A 14,750-nucleotide genomic window follows, 5' to 3' on the forward strand; every position below is an offset into this window, starting at 1 on the left:
AAACAAGTTCGCAGTTTAGTCGCGATCGTTTAACCAAGTTTATCACGCCCAAGCAAACCAAACTTTAAGAGAGCTACAATTCAGACGTTTGTATACAAATAATTACGAGAACCATGCACTTAGAGTATTTTCAGTCAGTAAATGTAATATGCATAAAAATTCGACGTTTCAAGCAATTCTTTAATACAACGCAAGTATTCACAACAAATTTCCATTGATCGGTATAATTATATCATCACGCCTAAACAAACCAGTTTTAGGGCGCTCGCTAGCCGGTAAGATATACCCTGCAATGAATTAGAGACATTCTCCATGTCTGACCATACCCTGCAACAGGGGCGCTGGAACCACGGGAGCAGCGGCGGCAGCCCTGTGCCCTTTGCTACCATAAGTATCATAAGTTCAACACTTAATCATGATGCCTACTTTTCGCACAGAAACTAACCGGTAAAATTATTGACATGCGTTCTCCCGTGGATATGCAAGTTCGCATGTACTTGTAAATTTGAGTTTCCTCTTCGTGTGGTTGCTAAGGTAAAATGAATGTGCCCTTTTCTGAAACTCTGCCCGCGCCGCCCTGAACTGCTTCCGGCGCCCCTGCCCTGCAAGGAATTGGAGACATTGCTTTGATCGTCTAATTCAGATTTCTCGGGGTAGTATTTGTCTGCCTTCTATAAAATACATTCAAGTTACGGTCCGAATAACAACTTTTCGATATTGCCCAAGCAAATTAAAAAAAGTCTGAATTAACAAAAAATACATTAATACTCCACAACTTTCTCAACAATAATAATAATATATGGTAGAGTACGTGGCTACATACATATTGTGACCTATCATGCACTATTAGTCAGTGCTCATCAGCAAACCTCTGTACAAGGGCGTAGCCAGGGCTGTCACTTTGGGGGGCGAGCGCGTGTCGGATGTCTGGTGACATCCTCATTGGCGAAATTAAAAATTCTAGAGCATCTAATATAATAAAAAATAGGGGTTGTCGGTTTGTTCCTTTCTTGTTAACAGGTCTTCTTTCACCATTCGACCACCCGAAACAATTTTCTAACCAGATTTCAACGTATTTGAAAAATAGTCTCTTGGGGGGACAATTCACCCCCATAGCTACGCCACTGCTTCTGAACACCGAAACTGCTAGAATTTATGTTGAATATTGTTCATATCATTATATATCAATGTTTTCGTTACACTTGTTAAGACCAAAGTTCTAGTCAGTTCTTGACTGTTCTACAAACTATTATCTACATGATAAATTAAAACTTATTACTTTAAACGTTAGCGGGGCATGCATTTCGAACAGTCCCTTCGCCCCTGTAAAGTACAATCGTATAGAGGTAAATGACAAAATGTATTAAGCCTGTCTTTAAAAGTATGCCCCATGCATGTTTATTCACTCATGTACTCGTGAATGGCGAACTTTCAGGAATTGATGTTTCTTCAATCAATGACAAAGCTTCCAGTACCAAACCCAAAGATTTCGGATCTCTTAGATTACCGTCAGCGGTTTCAAGAACATCATCTCCATATAATCTCGATCTTATCTTTTCAGCCTTTTCGTGCGATTCCTGTGCCGACTGGTAATCTTTCATCTCATGTTGGGTGATGCTAATTTTGTAGTAACCTTCAGCCGTCGCAGGATGATCTTCTCCATATAATCTTAAATTTATTCCAAGAGCTTTTTGATGCGACTCTAATGCTGACTGGTAATCTTTCATCTCATGTTGCGTGACGCCAATTCTGTAATAACTTTCAGCCGTCGCAGGATGATCTTCTCCATATAACTTGAGAAAGATTTCAAGAGCAATTCGATGTGACTCTAATGCAAGCTGGTAATCTTTCATCTCATGTAGTGTGATCCCAATGCTGAAATGACTTAGGGCTGTCTGAAAGTTATCTTTCCCATGTAGTTTCAACCTTATTTCAAGAGCTTTTTGACGCAACTCTAATGCTGAGTTGTATTTTTTTATTGCATGTTGGATGATTGCAGTCGTAAAATAACTTTCAGCTGTCGCGGGATGATCTTTTCCACGGAGTTTCAATCTGATTTCCAAGGCCTTTTGATGCGACTCTAATGCTGACTTGTCGTCTCCCATCTTATGCTGAATGATTCCGATATTATAATAACTTTCTGCTGATCCCAAATGATCTAATCCAAATAATTTCAGAAAAATCTCGAGAGCATTTTGAAATGACTCTAACGCAAGCTGGTAATCTTTCAAATCATGCTGTATGAGCCCAATATTGAAATAACTTTGAGCTGTCTGAAAATGGTCTCTCCCTAGCAATTTTAATCGAATCTCGAGGGCTTTTTGATGCGACTTCAATGCTGTCTTGTAATCTTTCATCTCATTTAGTGTGACTCCAATGCTGTAACAACTGTCAGCTGTTTCAAGATCTTCTCGTTTTAAATCTAATGCTGGCGTGTATTCTTTCATGTATGCTTTCATTCTAAATGGAGAAGTGGCAGTTAGTTTTACTTTTTGCATCATATCATCATCAAGGATACTCTAATATTTTTTCTAATATCTTCAGTACAGCTGTAGCTGTTACATAGTAAACCAACAAATACATATTCGATATTGATGAATAATAATGACAGTCTCGCAGTTATCATAATTTCCATCCCTAAGGAAATTTATGGAAAATATTATTAAGGCATTTAAGGCTCTATTACACGGTCAATTTTTCTTGCAACTTGCAATGCAATTCTACTTTTGAGAGATGTATATTTGGGAGAGATGTATATTTTGTGTTTATTACACTTCATGCACTTGTCTTCTGCAAGACTCTTCACTAATTTACATCTCTTAGAAGTAGAATTGCATTGCAAGTTGCAAGAAAAATTGCACCGTTTAACATGGCCTTTAGTCTCATTACCAATTATAAAAATTAACGTGAGAGCAGTAGGACTTTCGGGTAAATGAAGCTTTACACCTAGACAATGGGAATTACCGATTGTTGAGCCCGGAGTGAACCAGCTGCCTTTACCGCACAGTACTTTTGTGGATCGATACACTTAGCGACCACAATTCTGAAGGCCATAGGGGTCAATCCTGTGGGGTACATGTCAATTATTATGCCAAGTACTTTGAATGAGCAAAGCGCGTTTTGTGTTTAAACTTCACCAGTTCCTGGTCCAATAGGACCATCCTTCTTGTTATAAAGTACGCACGGGTTAATAAAACAATTGATTAACCTATTTTAAAGAATCAAAAATGCCTCGTCGCAATATTGGTTTGAGACTTTGCAATTCATCAGATATAATATATTGTGTGGTGACGCAAAGTATCTGTTCAATTCATAAAAATAATAGACATAGAATGCGTACTGGTACCTCTTTCCTTATAAAAATTTGTCCCCAAAGATGAAGGATTTATAAGGGCATTTTTCCTTGTTTCAGACTCCTGCGAGGAGATTTTTGTGCGTGGCTGGACGAGCGCGATCTATGAGTTAGCTTGAGAGAAAAGCTTTTTTTAAGTTTTTGTCAGGCACGGGAGTATTAATTAGTTTTGGTTTTGACCACATTGCTTCATGAATTGACCGATGGAGTCGGATAGCTTGTTCCTAGCTTTCAAGCATTGCATCTGAATTTGTTATTTCTGATCTATTTATTCTTTGTAGCATGTTTTATGCTAAAAAGGTCGGAACGGTATCTTTTTTCAAATATTTTTTTCAATCAGTGAACGAATGACCAAAGGCAAAGCAAAGCACGACAGTTATGAAGTCATGAGGTCAAATTAAAGCTAAGCTCAAACTCAAGTAACAATTTATGTAAACAAACGGCTACAAAAAGACCCTCAAAAAACAGTTGAAAAATTTGATAGACAATATTAACTGATAACCTATTAATTGCAACTGTGGCTACCTTTATACCACAATATTGTGGGAAAAGGATTATTAAATAGCAATTCAAAATAGAGAATGATATTATGTCTTGGTTATGAGTATTTTATTATGTTTTGCTTTTGAGTCGGCATGACATCGCATGTATTGTAGTCTATACACACAGGAAAAATAAACCAAAAAACTCAGTTGTATATTTTATCACTTATAGTTTCTGTCAACAGATTTTTGCTAATTTTTTTGCTGAGCTGTAAAATTGCTGTAAAATTACAATTTATTGATCGATAAAATTGCATAAAAAACTGTTAAATGAGAAATGTAAGCATGGTGGTTGTTCGACCGTGACTTTTCAATAATTTTTGTCACAAAAACATAGATTTTGCACCAAATATATATCCCAAATTTTGTACAAATAAGAGGAAGAAAACTGAAATAAATTTTCAAAACTTGAGACGAAATAGTTTGGAAAAAACTAAATTTTTATCTCAGTATGTGTCGGCCTTTTCCATATTTCCCAGAAAAGATTAATGAAAACACCACAAAAACGCCTCAATTGAAAGGCAAAAGTTCCTCACCTGAAAACTATATGATAACAACGATGAAATCAAGCTTAAAGTTATCGAAAAATATGTAAAACAAAAACGAAAACCTGGATATAACTCGGCGAATAGCTTTGTACTCAAAAAATGCAAATTGTTTTTTGCACAATAAGCTTCGTTTTTATGTTGCGTGAAGGCGCGGTTACTAAGTTTCGCAATTGGTCTATTCATCTTTGTTCACCGTGTAACGTTATATTATGCTAATTTATATTGCTAAGTTCACGCATCACTAGTCGGGCGTAGCCTATATAAATGGCAAGCCTTAGTTATCTTATGAGAAAGAACTAACTGACGGATAATACTAACACCTTATAAAGGATATTTACTAATACAAGCACGGGGACAATCTTGGTATTTCGTAAGTTTATTACTATTTAACGCTTTAATATTACGTTCACGCCTTTACGTATTTATTGTGTGTATTGACTATTGTCTCTAGTTTTCACCGACGAAATAATGATGTAAGTGTATCTTAGCAATAACAGAGGCTGTATGATTATATGGTATAATCCAATTCATAAAATCACTTTGTGTTCTACGTTTCGTCTGATTGGCACTGCGTTCCCGTCTCGTACGCGACGCGACACACCGACCCTGATGTGAATAATTGTTATAATTGTCTTAGCTTAGTATAACTACAAAGTCATTTTTGAGAAAAACGAATCTGTTGCGGAGGATACATGTTTCACAAACGTAAACAAATACAGTATCTCGACAGTTCATTCAAATGAAAACAATGTTTTCGCGAAATAAAGTTGAAAAGCGTCCTACAAAGTAGTTTTACACCTTGAAAATAATTTTATGCCTATTTTTTAATAATATTGTACTTCCAGGTATAGTATTTTGGTTTAGATATCTCTTTATCTGTCACTTTGACAAAAACAACTCGCCGCCTTTTTGAAAAATTCGCTTAGGTGATTATCGCGTAATAATCCGAGGTCGCTCGACCAACCAGAGGCAGAATTTTCACTAATCACCTTCGTAATTATACTAATATCAGGTATGAGCGATTTCATCAATAAATATTTTAGCGATTTAGTAGATAATTTCGTTGGTAAATTTTTTAGCATAATCTCAGATGCTTTGGGCCTTTTGGGAACATTTTATTCATAGCATTCAATTATAATACCGATTACCGAAACGTCATCCGAGTTATAGGAATAAAGCATTCACCTCTCTTCCCCTCATGCCTTCGAAAGGGTAATTTACAGAAGGTAAAAGGAGGATAACGTGAGGACAAAACAGTACAAAAGAGGACTAAGAGGACTTTGCTAGAGAGTGTTGCAAATGGAATTCGCCCAGCAAATCTATATTTTATCATCGCAATTTTTATTCTCTTTTTCCGAAACCTGAAGAAATACGCAAAGACAAAAGACTTATAGACTTGATTTCCACTTACAGAGGATTGATTTCCACTTAATTGTGATGAATGAATTGTGAACAGTCAAGTTGGACTAATTTATTTATGATGTTAATATTCTAAAGAAAAATGCAAATATTTAGCTAGCAAACTATTTCTCTGCATGTAAGTGAGAATCCAGGCTTAGTAACACTTTATTCGTTCATGGTGAGATGATATGGTGAGATAAGCTGCTACATCTCACATGGGAGGGGGTGCACTTGTTTTAACCATTATGAGCATTTGTTTTCAAATTAGAAAAGATGTTTATCTTAAACGTTTACCTCTTCGTAATCGCTTCCTTTTTTTCATTCACCTTCTCCATGTTTTCAATCTTCACCTTCAGTCCTTCCACTTTAATTCCAACCAACAAAAGTTCTTCCTGCAAGCGTTCCTTCATTCTTCCTGATTCATAATCCTCTAAGACTTCCAGAAATCTTTTGTTTGTTGAACAATGTAACTCAACATGCAAACATCCTGGTCGAATGTTGCCAACGTCGCAACCAAAACTTGCAATAAGTACACGCTTGATTATGGGTTGTAATTCTTTACACTTAGTCCAGATGGAACCTAAGGTTAGGTTTGTAACTCCTATTCCGATTCCTATTCCTACACCTATTGCTATTCCCTTTTTCACGTCTGGTCCAAGTTGTTGGCCGAGTTCTTTCGCTGCCTCCAACGTCTCTCGAGCTAGGTTGCATCCCTCTCCCACCGCTCGCACTGCTCCGCACACATCCCGAACAACTTCTACATAGCTAGAGGTAACAACGATCTCGAATGTTTCCCCTGTTAACGATGCACCAGCTCCCAGAGCCTCACTGGCTTCTGCCATTCAGGAAAATAGTTCCTAGAAATACAATTAAACTAATACAACAAATACCTTTAGGACCGGTCACAAAATACGTATCTCTATCTGAAAGGTGAGAAATGTTTGGGCCCAATGAGAGAAAAGAAAGAAATACCATCAAAAATGTTTATAATTTTTCGATATTCTTGTATTGCAGTAATCTAATTAAGGTATATGATTTGTTTTTCGTCTCGCGCGAACATATTCGCCTTGGAAAAACGGGCGTTACGACAAAATCAATAGGTGGGTTTCACTCAAGACTAATACACAGCGAAACACTTGGTGGTCAACTTCAGACATATTGCCGAATTATGCCTTGTGTAAGTGAGCAAATTTCGTTAAATTGCACATAACGTCTACTCAACAATAGGTCAAAACCTACAATGAATATTTCACTCGATTTGATAAATATTTTTCCATCTGGAGTTGGCTACCAAGTGCTAAATCTGTCACGTGACTGAAACGGTGAAACTAATACGAAGCATCTGCTAGTGAGCGAAATGCTAACAATTACATGGATAAAAATTGGTATGGTAATAGAACGAATAGGAGTGCTATTAATGGCAAAATCATACGAGTGGTTACAAAATCAACCGACCGCGTAGCAGGAGGCTGATTTGCTAATCACGAGTATGATTTTGCCATTAATAGCACTCCTATTCGTTCTATTAATTATTAATTATATGCCTTCTGTAACCTTCTACGTAACTCTAAAATGTAATTAACTCCAAGGGTGGATTTCCACTTGCACAGAAACAGTTCGCTATCGAAATATTTGCATTAAAACCGAAAATAGTCAAGCCGAACTTATATTTTTATTCCGCCAAGATTGGAGGAATTGTATGGAGGAATTGTGTGGGGTCTGCAGGGAAGTCATGATAAAAATAGTCCTAACTGGAGGAATTGCATGGAGTCTGCAGGACCTCTTGTAGAAAATTTTCTTTATTTTTGAGGAAACACCACTTATCACTGCACGTTTCTCATTTTATCACCGCACATTCTACTTTTATCACTGGACAAATTGGTTATCGCTGCACACTAAAAGTAGGTATGCTTTACAAACATCTCACTCAGAATACCAAGAGTAGAAATAGGCCGGTAATTCGCTCGATTAGTATTTTCTCCTGGCTTATAGATGGTAATTAGCTTAGCTCTTTTCCACTTTTCAGGGAATATTCCGCGTTTGATAACGCGGCTTAAATTGCAAATGGGAAGAATAATTCCTGCTATTTTGCACTTGAGTATAATCTCAAGAAAAAAGATGAGATACCTAGTCTAGTCCAGTTGCTTTGTTTAAATCACGTTGCATAACGTTTAGCCTTTGCTTCTGACCTACGTTGGGCCTTTATTTGTGTCTCCACACGAAGTTTAAAGGCGGACTTCCACTTACAGGAAAGGGAACAGTTTACTCTCGGCCCCAGAGAAGGCCAGAACACTACTGGAATAGTATTCCCTCTGTGATATTAGACTATTGTGCATACTATTGTGAATAATTAAGAATCGTGTCTTTCGTTTTGTAGTTTATCTAGAATAATTGCATTGATCACATGATATGAAATTTTTTACGTTATTTTATTGACGCATTGTTATGGCACGAGTGGCCATTATGCCGGCTTGATCATTTCCTTGTACAATTTCCTTTTTTCTTTACGGATCTCCGTTACAATTTTATTTCTCATTTCTCTAGTTTCTACCATTCTTCCTTGTTGATACAGCTTATCCTTCTTGATTATTATGCGCTTGATTCTTCCTGATATGAAAGGTTTATCGTTTTCATGACGTTTGAACGTTTTGGTGCATGGGAAAACACTGTCTAATCAATTCATCAGTGATATTTAGGAACGCTTCGACTTTGGAATTTACACTGCACGAGTCGTGAAATGAAAATATAAATATATAAATTATAAATATATTAAAAATATAAATATATAAATTTCATCAAAATTTTGCGTTTTTTGTCTCGACCAATCAAGAACTTAATAGTTCACCGTAGACGACCGTCCATGGCGTTAGGTCCACCCTACGTGTTCATGAACTGAAAGCATGGTGGAAAAGCGTTAAGAAGATCGTGGGCAAGAAAAAACAAGAACTGATTTAGCCTTACCGATCCGGTAACTGATATGCCATTAAACTTCAAAGAATGTGCCGTACATATCAACAACTTTTTCACGAACCTTACCACTGAGTTTTCCATAGTTAGGAACGAGTAGACGAATCTTAACGTAAGGAGGATGTTGGAGATAAAATAAGTCGATGCCAGTAAGGTGAGCTCCCTGGATCATCAACAATTTATGCATTGTTGTCGTTAATACATAAATGGCATATGGCTATGGATAATACTAAGAAAGTCATTCCCATCATCTCCCTTGACTTTCGCAAGGCCTTCTATTTAATCGACCATATACGTTGTTATTTGGGATCTTCCGTGAAGATAAGATGCAAACCAAACAATAAGTTCGGGTCTAACACCAATTTTAAGAAATGACCGAAGCAATTTATTATAATAAATTTCTTAAAATTGGTGTTGGACCCGAACTTATTGCTTGGTTTGCATCTTATCTCCACGGAAGATCCCAAATAACAACGTTTCACGGGGAACAATCAAGTTTAAAACGAATCTACGGTGGAGACTGGAGTGCCACAGGAAACCAAATCAGGGCCAATATCTTTTATCCTGAAAATTAATGATCTTCCGATGAAATCCAAACCCGATAGTGAGACTTTACTCTGCGAAACATCTGAGGAACAAGATGCAATAATGTTTATGGATGATACCACCTCGTATGAAGTGATTGATGTACCATCCCATACATCGGAAAGTCCAATTGGAATCTCACAGGAATGAGTGAATAAAGTAAGTCAATTTACTAGAGATAAGATGATGGAACTGAACGAAGGAAAATGTAAGGAAATGATTATGGATTTCAGAAGGGATAAAACAGATATACCACCCGATAATTATTGCCGGTTGTAAAGTATCTCAAGTGATCTCTTATAAATTGCTTGGATTATGGATCGATAACGATTTTAAATGGACGACCAACACAGAATATATCGTAAAAAAAGGTAACAAAGCGATTACATTTTTAAAACATTTTAAGAATTGATGTTGTATTGTACAGTTATATAGAAAGAGTTCAGAGAAGGGTTCTTAATATTATATACCGTGGTCATACTGCACATATAGACTATAGTAGCAAATTAAACGTGAGTAAACTGGAATCCCTGGAAGAAAGCAGAAACAAGGCCGGTTGTTCAAAGCTGGGTTAGCGCTAACCTTGGGGTAAATTTTACTCCGCTGTTTTGGTTTATATGCTTCTGCACCGCTGTTTGTTTCAAGACTTTACAAAATAAGACTTTTGATGATCCACAAAATATTTATTAAAAAACATGTTCAACTTCAAAAACGAGCGATTAAAAAAACTGATGTGAAAATTTGATTTAATCCAGGGTTAAGCTAACCGGCTTTTGAACAACCAACCCCTGATGATTAAAGATTTGATCGACCCGAATCACCGGCTTCATGAATTGCTGCCAAAACAAGCAAAAAAATCAGTTTAGGGAAAAGGAAATTAAACGAGATTGAATAAAAATAGATTATATAAATTTTTCGGCAGAACAAAACGTTGTAGACGTAGTCCATTAGTCCATGCTATAGACTTGTCTCATTTTTAAATAGGTCATTTCAGACGTATTTAGTATATATGTATATATATACCAGGTATATATATATATATATATATATATATATATATATATATATATATACATATATATATATACAGTCGTTATCATTAAGGTTGTCCATGTCAATATATATACAAATATATAAATATCAATCACGTGACCATTAAACATAGCTTATTTTGTTCACTTACCCCTTGTTTCCTTATTATTATCAATATATATTGTTCACTTTAGCATGACATTTGAGAAATTTTGAAGATAGATTTTCAACGATTTCCCATAAAATTAACGTATGCAGTTCAATCACGTGATCGATATTTACGTATTTATATATATTTCCAGGTGACAACCTTAATGATAACGACTATATATATATATATATATATAATTATATATATTTCCAGGTGACAACCTTAATGATAACAACTATATATATATATATATATATATATATATATATAATATATATATATATATATAAATATATATTATATATATATATATATAAAATATATATAATATATATGTATATATATATATATATATATATATATATATATATATATATATATAGCTTCAGCTATTAGTATAAACCCACTTATAATAAAAAATATACATATAATAGCTATATATAATTCTTTTAATTACTTTAGAGAGAAACTCGAATGTGGTCAGGACTTTTACGGTCTAATAAAAAAAACAAGCAAGTCCAAATTTTCGACTGAATTCACCGTGTATAATGAAGTCGGAAGATTTTACACTTGATATTATTTCACCCTGCACAGCTTTAAAAAGCCCTTCTTTTGTGGTAAACACAACTTTGATATTCTCAAATGTATTTCACTATAATTCTGAAGGTGTTATGGGATAAGCCGTGTTTACACTTCAAGCCGGAGTCTTGCCTAGGCCTGGCTTTGGCCTAGATCTTCGTGATACAAACACAATTTGGCCTTGTCTAAGCTTGGCCTAGGCCAGGAAATCTACGCCCATCATAACAGGTGGCATAGGCCATGTCTAAGCCTATCTTTACGGTAGTGCAAACACTTTGGTGTGGACCTAGACATTCTATCTTCTATGCCTATGGCAACGTTGGGTACGAACTGGGTACAAAGTTCTAGTTGGCGTTAAACATATTTTACATAAAGTGAAAAAAAGTTGTGATATGCAAACGGCTGAAATTCTAGGCCAACGTCAGGCTGTCGTAAGTGTAAAACGCTCCGCACTAAAAAGGTCTAGGCAAAAGCCAGGCCTAGGGTAGGCTCAGGCTTGTAGTTTAAACACGGCTATAAACGATATTATAATTTCATTTAAAAATTCCGTTTAATCAAAATATTCGCGTGCAAAAACCAGTCGAGACGTAACTTGTATGGAAGTTGTATGAGACGTCCGATGTTATATTTCATGGTAATTAATAAATAAAATAATTTACCATAACACTGACTATATAGATGAGTAACTTAACTTCCAGTCGAACTTTTTTTACAAAAATACGCGGGTAAACTTTGATTCTTTGACTTTGAAAATATACGGCCGTTGCGAGTTGCTATGACTTACAGTGCTTCCACTTCCAGAAAAATGTTTTCATATCATACCACATACCCTCCAAACCCCAACCCACATAAGGTTATCAGGTTATCACCCCTATGCCTAACTTATTTCGTTTAACCGATATCATGGGTTGCTGCATGAATTTATTACTTCTAGCATCAGAATACTTCATTTTTTGTTAAAAATGACAGCGGTTTTAGTATTTATAAAATATTTATTAATGATAAATAATATGAGGGCGGAAAGTTTGAAAGGCGTGCAGCCTAAACGGCAGTTTAAGCCAAAGTTTAAAAATACTCTACATCTTATAGATGCATGACTGAACCTACATCTTACACATTAGAGAATGTATTTCCATTAAAAAGTAAGGTATTTACATCGAAATATTTCAGTTCAGTTGCTTATTAAATAAAAGTTTTATTTTCCATGTTCAAACTTATCCGCCGTTTAAGCTATACGCTTTCAAATTGATGGAATCCTCTGAAATTGAAGTTATTGGCTTGCCTAGAGATGCTAAGTTCCTTGTATGAGAGAAGAACAAACAAGACTTAAAGTACATATATATTCGTTTAGTTCTGATTAAGCTAATAAGTCAATAAATAAATTTTCAAACTATTGTTCTAAGCAGAAAGGCCTGAGTCTGAGATCTATATGATAAAGCATATTTTAATGATATGCGCCTACCTTAATGAAGAAGAGGAATGCTTTATTATTTCAGTCAAAATTAATACGAGTTTGCAACAAATATGGCCTCGCAGCTTGCGTGAGCTTTTTGAGGTGAATGCATTGTGAGTCAGTCTTGCGTTCACAATAATTTGATGATTGCTATAACGATCGAACGTCATGCTGCTGACATAAAAAAAGTGAATTCAAAACTTGAATGTAAAAGCAGACATATCCTTACTCTGCCGAACCTCATAATTGTCTATCACAGATCCACTCGCGCCTACAGCGAAAACTTCCCTAAGGAGTATAAAACAATATAATGCATAACGTAACTATATACTGATATACGAGTTACTACATTGAGGTATCCAATAGTGCAATTACCTGCCTGCATGCTATTAATAATACTGCTGTTTATACACTAAGGGGGAAGGAACTATACTGGTGTATATAGACCATGTATTCCGAGATGTATTCCAGTTTCTATGTCGGTTGTATTTTTGCTGATGTAAACTGTATTAATTAAAATAGTTTAAACTATCGTCAATCATCATTGAAAATAAAACTATTCACATTCAAATATTCCAGATCTGTTGTAAGTTCAATAAATACACAATTTCTTTATTTATTTTGAACTGTCCGCCGTTTAAACTAAACGCCTTTGAATCAATGAAATCCTCTAGAATCGATGTCATTGACGTGTTTTTAGCAGTCAATTTAAAACGATTTGCGCACAAAAATAGGTGACTGAAAATATAGAATATATGTTTTATAAGTTATTAAAGTTTAAGACAATTTGGTGCAGGCGGAACCGAGGCGCGAAGTTGAAAGATTGAGTATTTAGCGTTTCAAATCTGACTTCCTTCCGGCTCATAGCTACTGAATTCCAGTTGTAACTGATTTGCATGCCCTTTCCCAAATGTGAAACCAAAAAAATATGAGCAATTTATTCCATCACACGCTGTTTTGAGGCAACCAGCAGTGCCAAAAATTGTTTTGATACGTTTCTATGATATTATTACATAATCACTAATATTTCTGTGTTGTGAGTCAACTAACTTTTTTAATTGTCTAGTGTACGATCTAAATACTTCAAATCAATAATTTTCTACTTCGGCGAAGACTACGCTTCGAATTCTTCCTAAAACTAAGTTCACTGTATCTGCCTGATATGTGAAGTAAAATTACTGGACTATCATTACGACTATATTTTAAATGAGTTTGTTTTGATTTGTATCATCCAAATCAGGTAAAGATTGTATTATATGGCGTATATATATACCACGAGGTTAAATTCAATTTCCGTTTGAAATGGTACAGTCAAATTTCAATGAACCGTATACGCACTTAACGTATACCTGCAGTTTTAATGAACTACATGCAGGAATTTCTGAAACGAAAGTATTATCTTGAATAATATATAGGCCAACCATGCAGTATTTGAATGGTATGGCATTAAGAAGTTGTATTGTACGAGGATTAAGCCTTACCTTAATGAAGAAGAGGAATTCTTACCACATCAGACCAATGTTTGCGACATACTGTAGGCCTCGCAGCGTGAGTTATGTGACTGGAGTGGAGGTACTTTGTGAGTCAGTCTTGCATTCACAAATATGATAGACGTGCTGTTAAAACACAAAGAAAATGAAAATGAAAATAAACTTAGGTGAAGGTAAATATTCTATGATAAGAGTTTCACAAAGAATCCACTTACCCAAATTAAATCGAAAAGTCGTAAATATAAATATAAAATGACGCATAAGTATGAAATATAGACGCTAGTTTGTGCATAATGTTACATTCCTTTGAAGAGAGAAATGCATTGTGAATCGGTCTTGCATTCACAAATATGATAGACATGCTGATAAACGATTTAAACCACAATAAAAATGAAAGTGAAAATGAACTTCGATCTAAACGCAGAAAAATATTCTATGGTGTTTCACATGAACCCACTCACCTAGATCAGAAAACGTAAATAAATACAAAACGACGCATGACAAAAATATTAGAATGAAATATAAGAGTTCCCTATGCCTATAGTGTTACATTCCTTTGAAGTACCCTGCTGGGGCAATTTTCGATATTATCTGCATGCATTTAAGAAATAGAAAATATTTTCCGTGTTTCTATACAGTTTTAGAAACAC

The 14,750-nt window shown here is 35.3% G+C and overlaps 1 protein-coding gene across 1 annotated transcript; it reads right to left on the minus strand.

The window, feature by feature from the left end:
• Positions 1–1,406: 1,406 nt before the first annotated feature.
• On the minus strand, positions 1,407–14,332 carry LOC114536660 (nephrocystin-3-like). The gene is made up of 4 exons (XM_028558012.1): positions 14,316–14,332; positions 14,092–14,226; positions 6,138–6,700; positions 1,407–2,460 (listed from the first exon to the last, which is right to left on the minus strand). Exons 3-4 carry the CDS (start codon positions 6,683–6,685, stop codon positions 1,407–1,409), a joined length of 1,602 nt encoding a protein of 533 aa, XP_028413813.1. The 5' UTR covers positions 6,686–6,700; positions 14,092–14,226; positions 14,316–14,332.
• Positions 14,333–14,750: the final 418 nt, after the last annotated feature.

This window comes from Dendronephthya gigantea, unplaced genomic scaffold, assembly GCF_004324835.1.
Source record: "Dendronephthya gigantea isolate DGI-Jeju-01 unplaced genomic scaffold, DenGig_1.0 000142F, whole genome shotgun sequence".
Lineage (NCBI taxonomy): Eukaryota > Metazoa > Cnidaria > Anthozoa > Malacalcyonacea > Nephtheidae > Dendronephthya > Dendronephthya gigantea.

Coding starts and splice junctions, on each gene's coding strand:
- LOC114536660 (XM_028558012.1), bottom strand. CDS start 6,685: ATGGCAGAAGCCAGTGAGGCTCTGGGAGCTGGTGCATCGTTAACAGGG. Junction 2,461..6,137: donor AAGGAAGCGATTACGAAGAG/GTAAACGTTTAA, acceptor TTCTCCATTTAG/AATGAAAGCATACATGAAAG.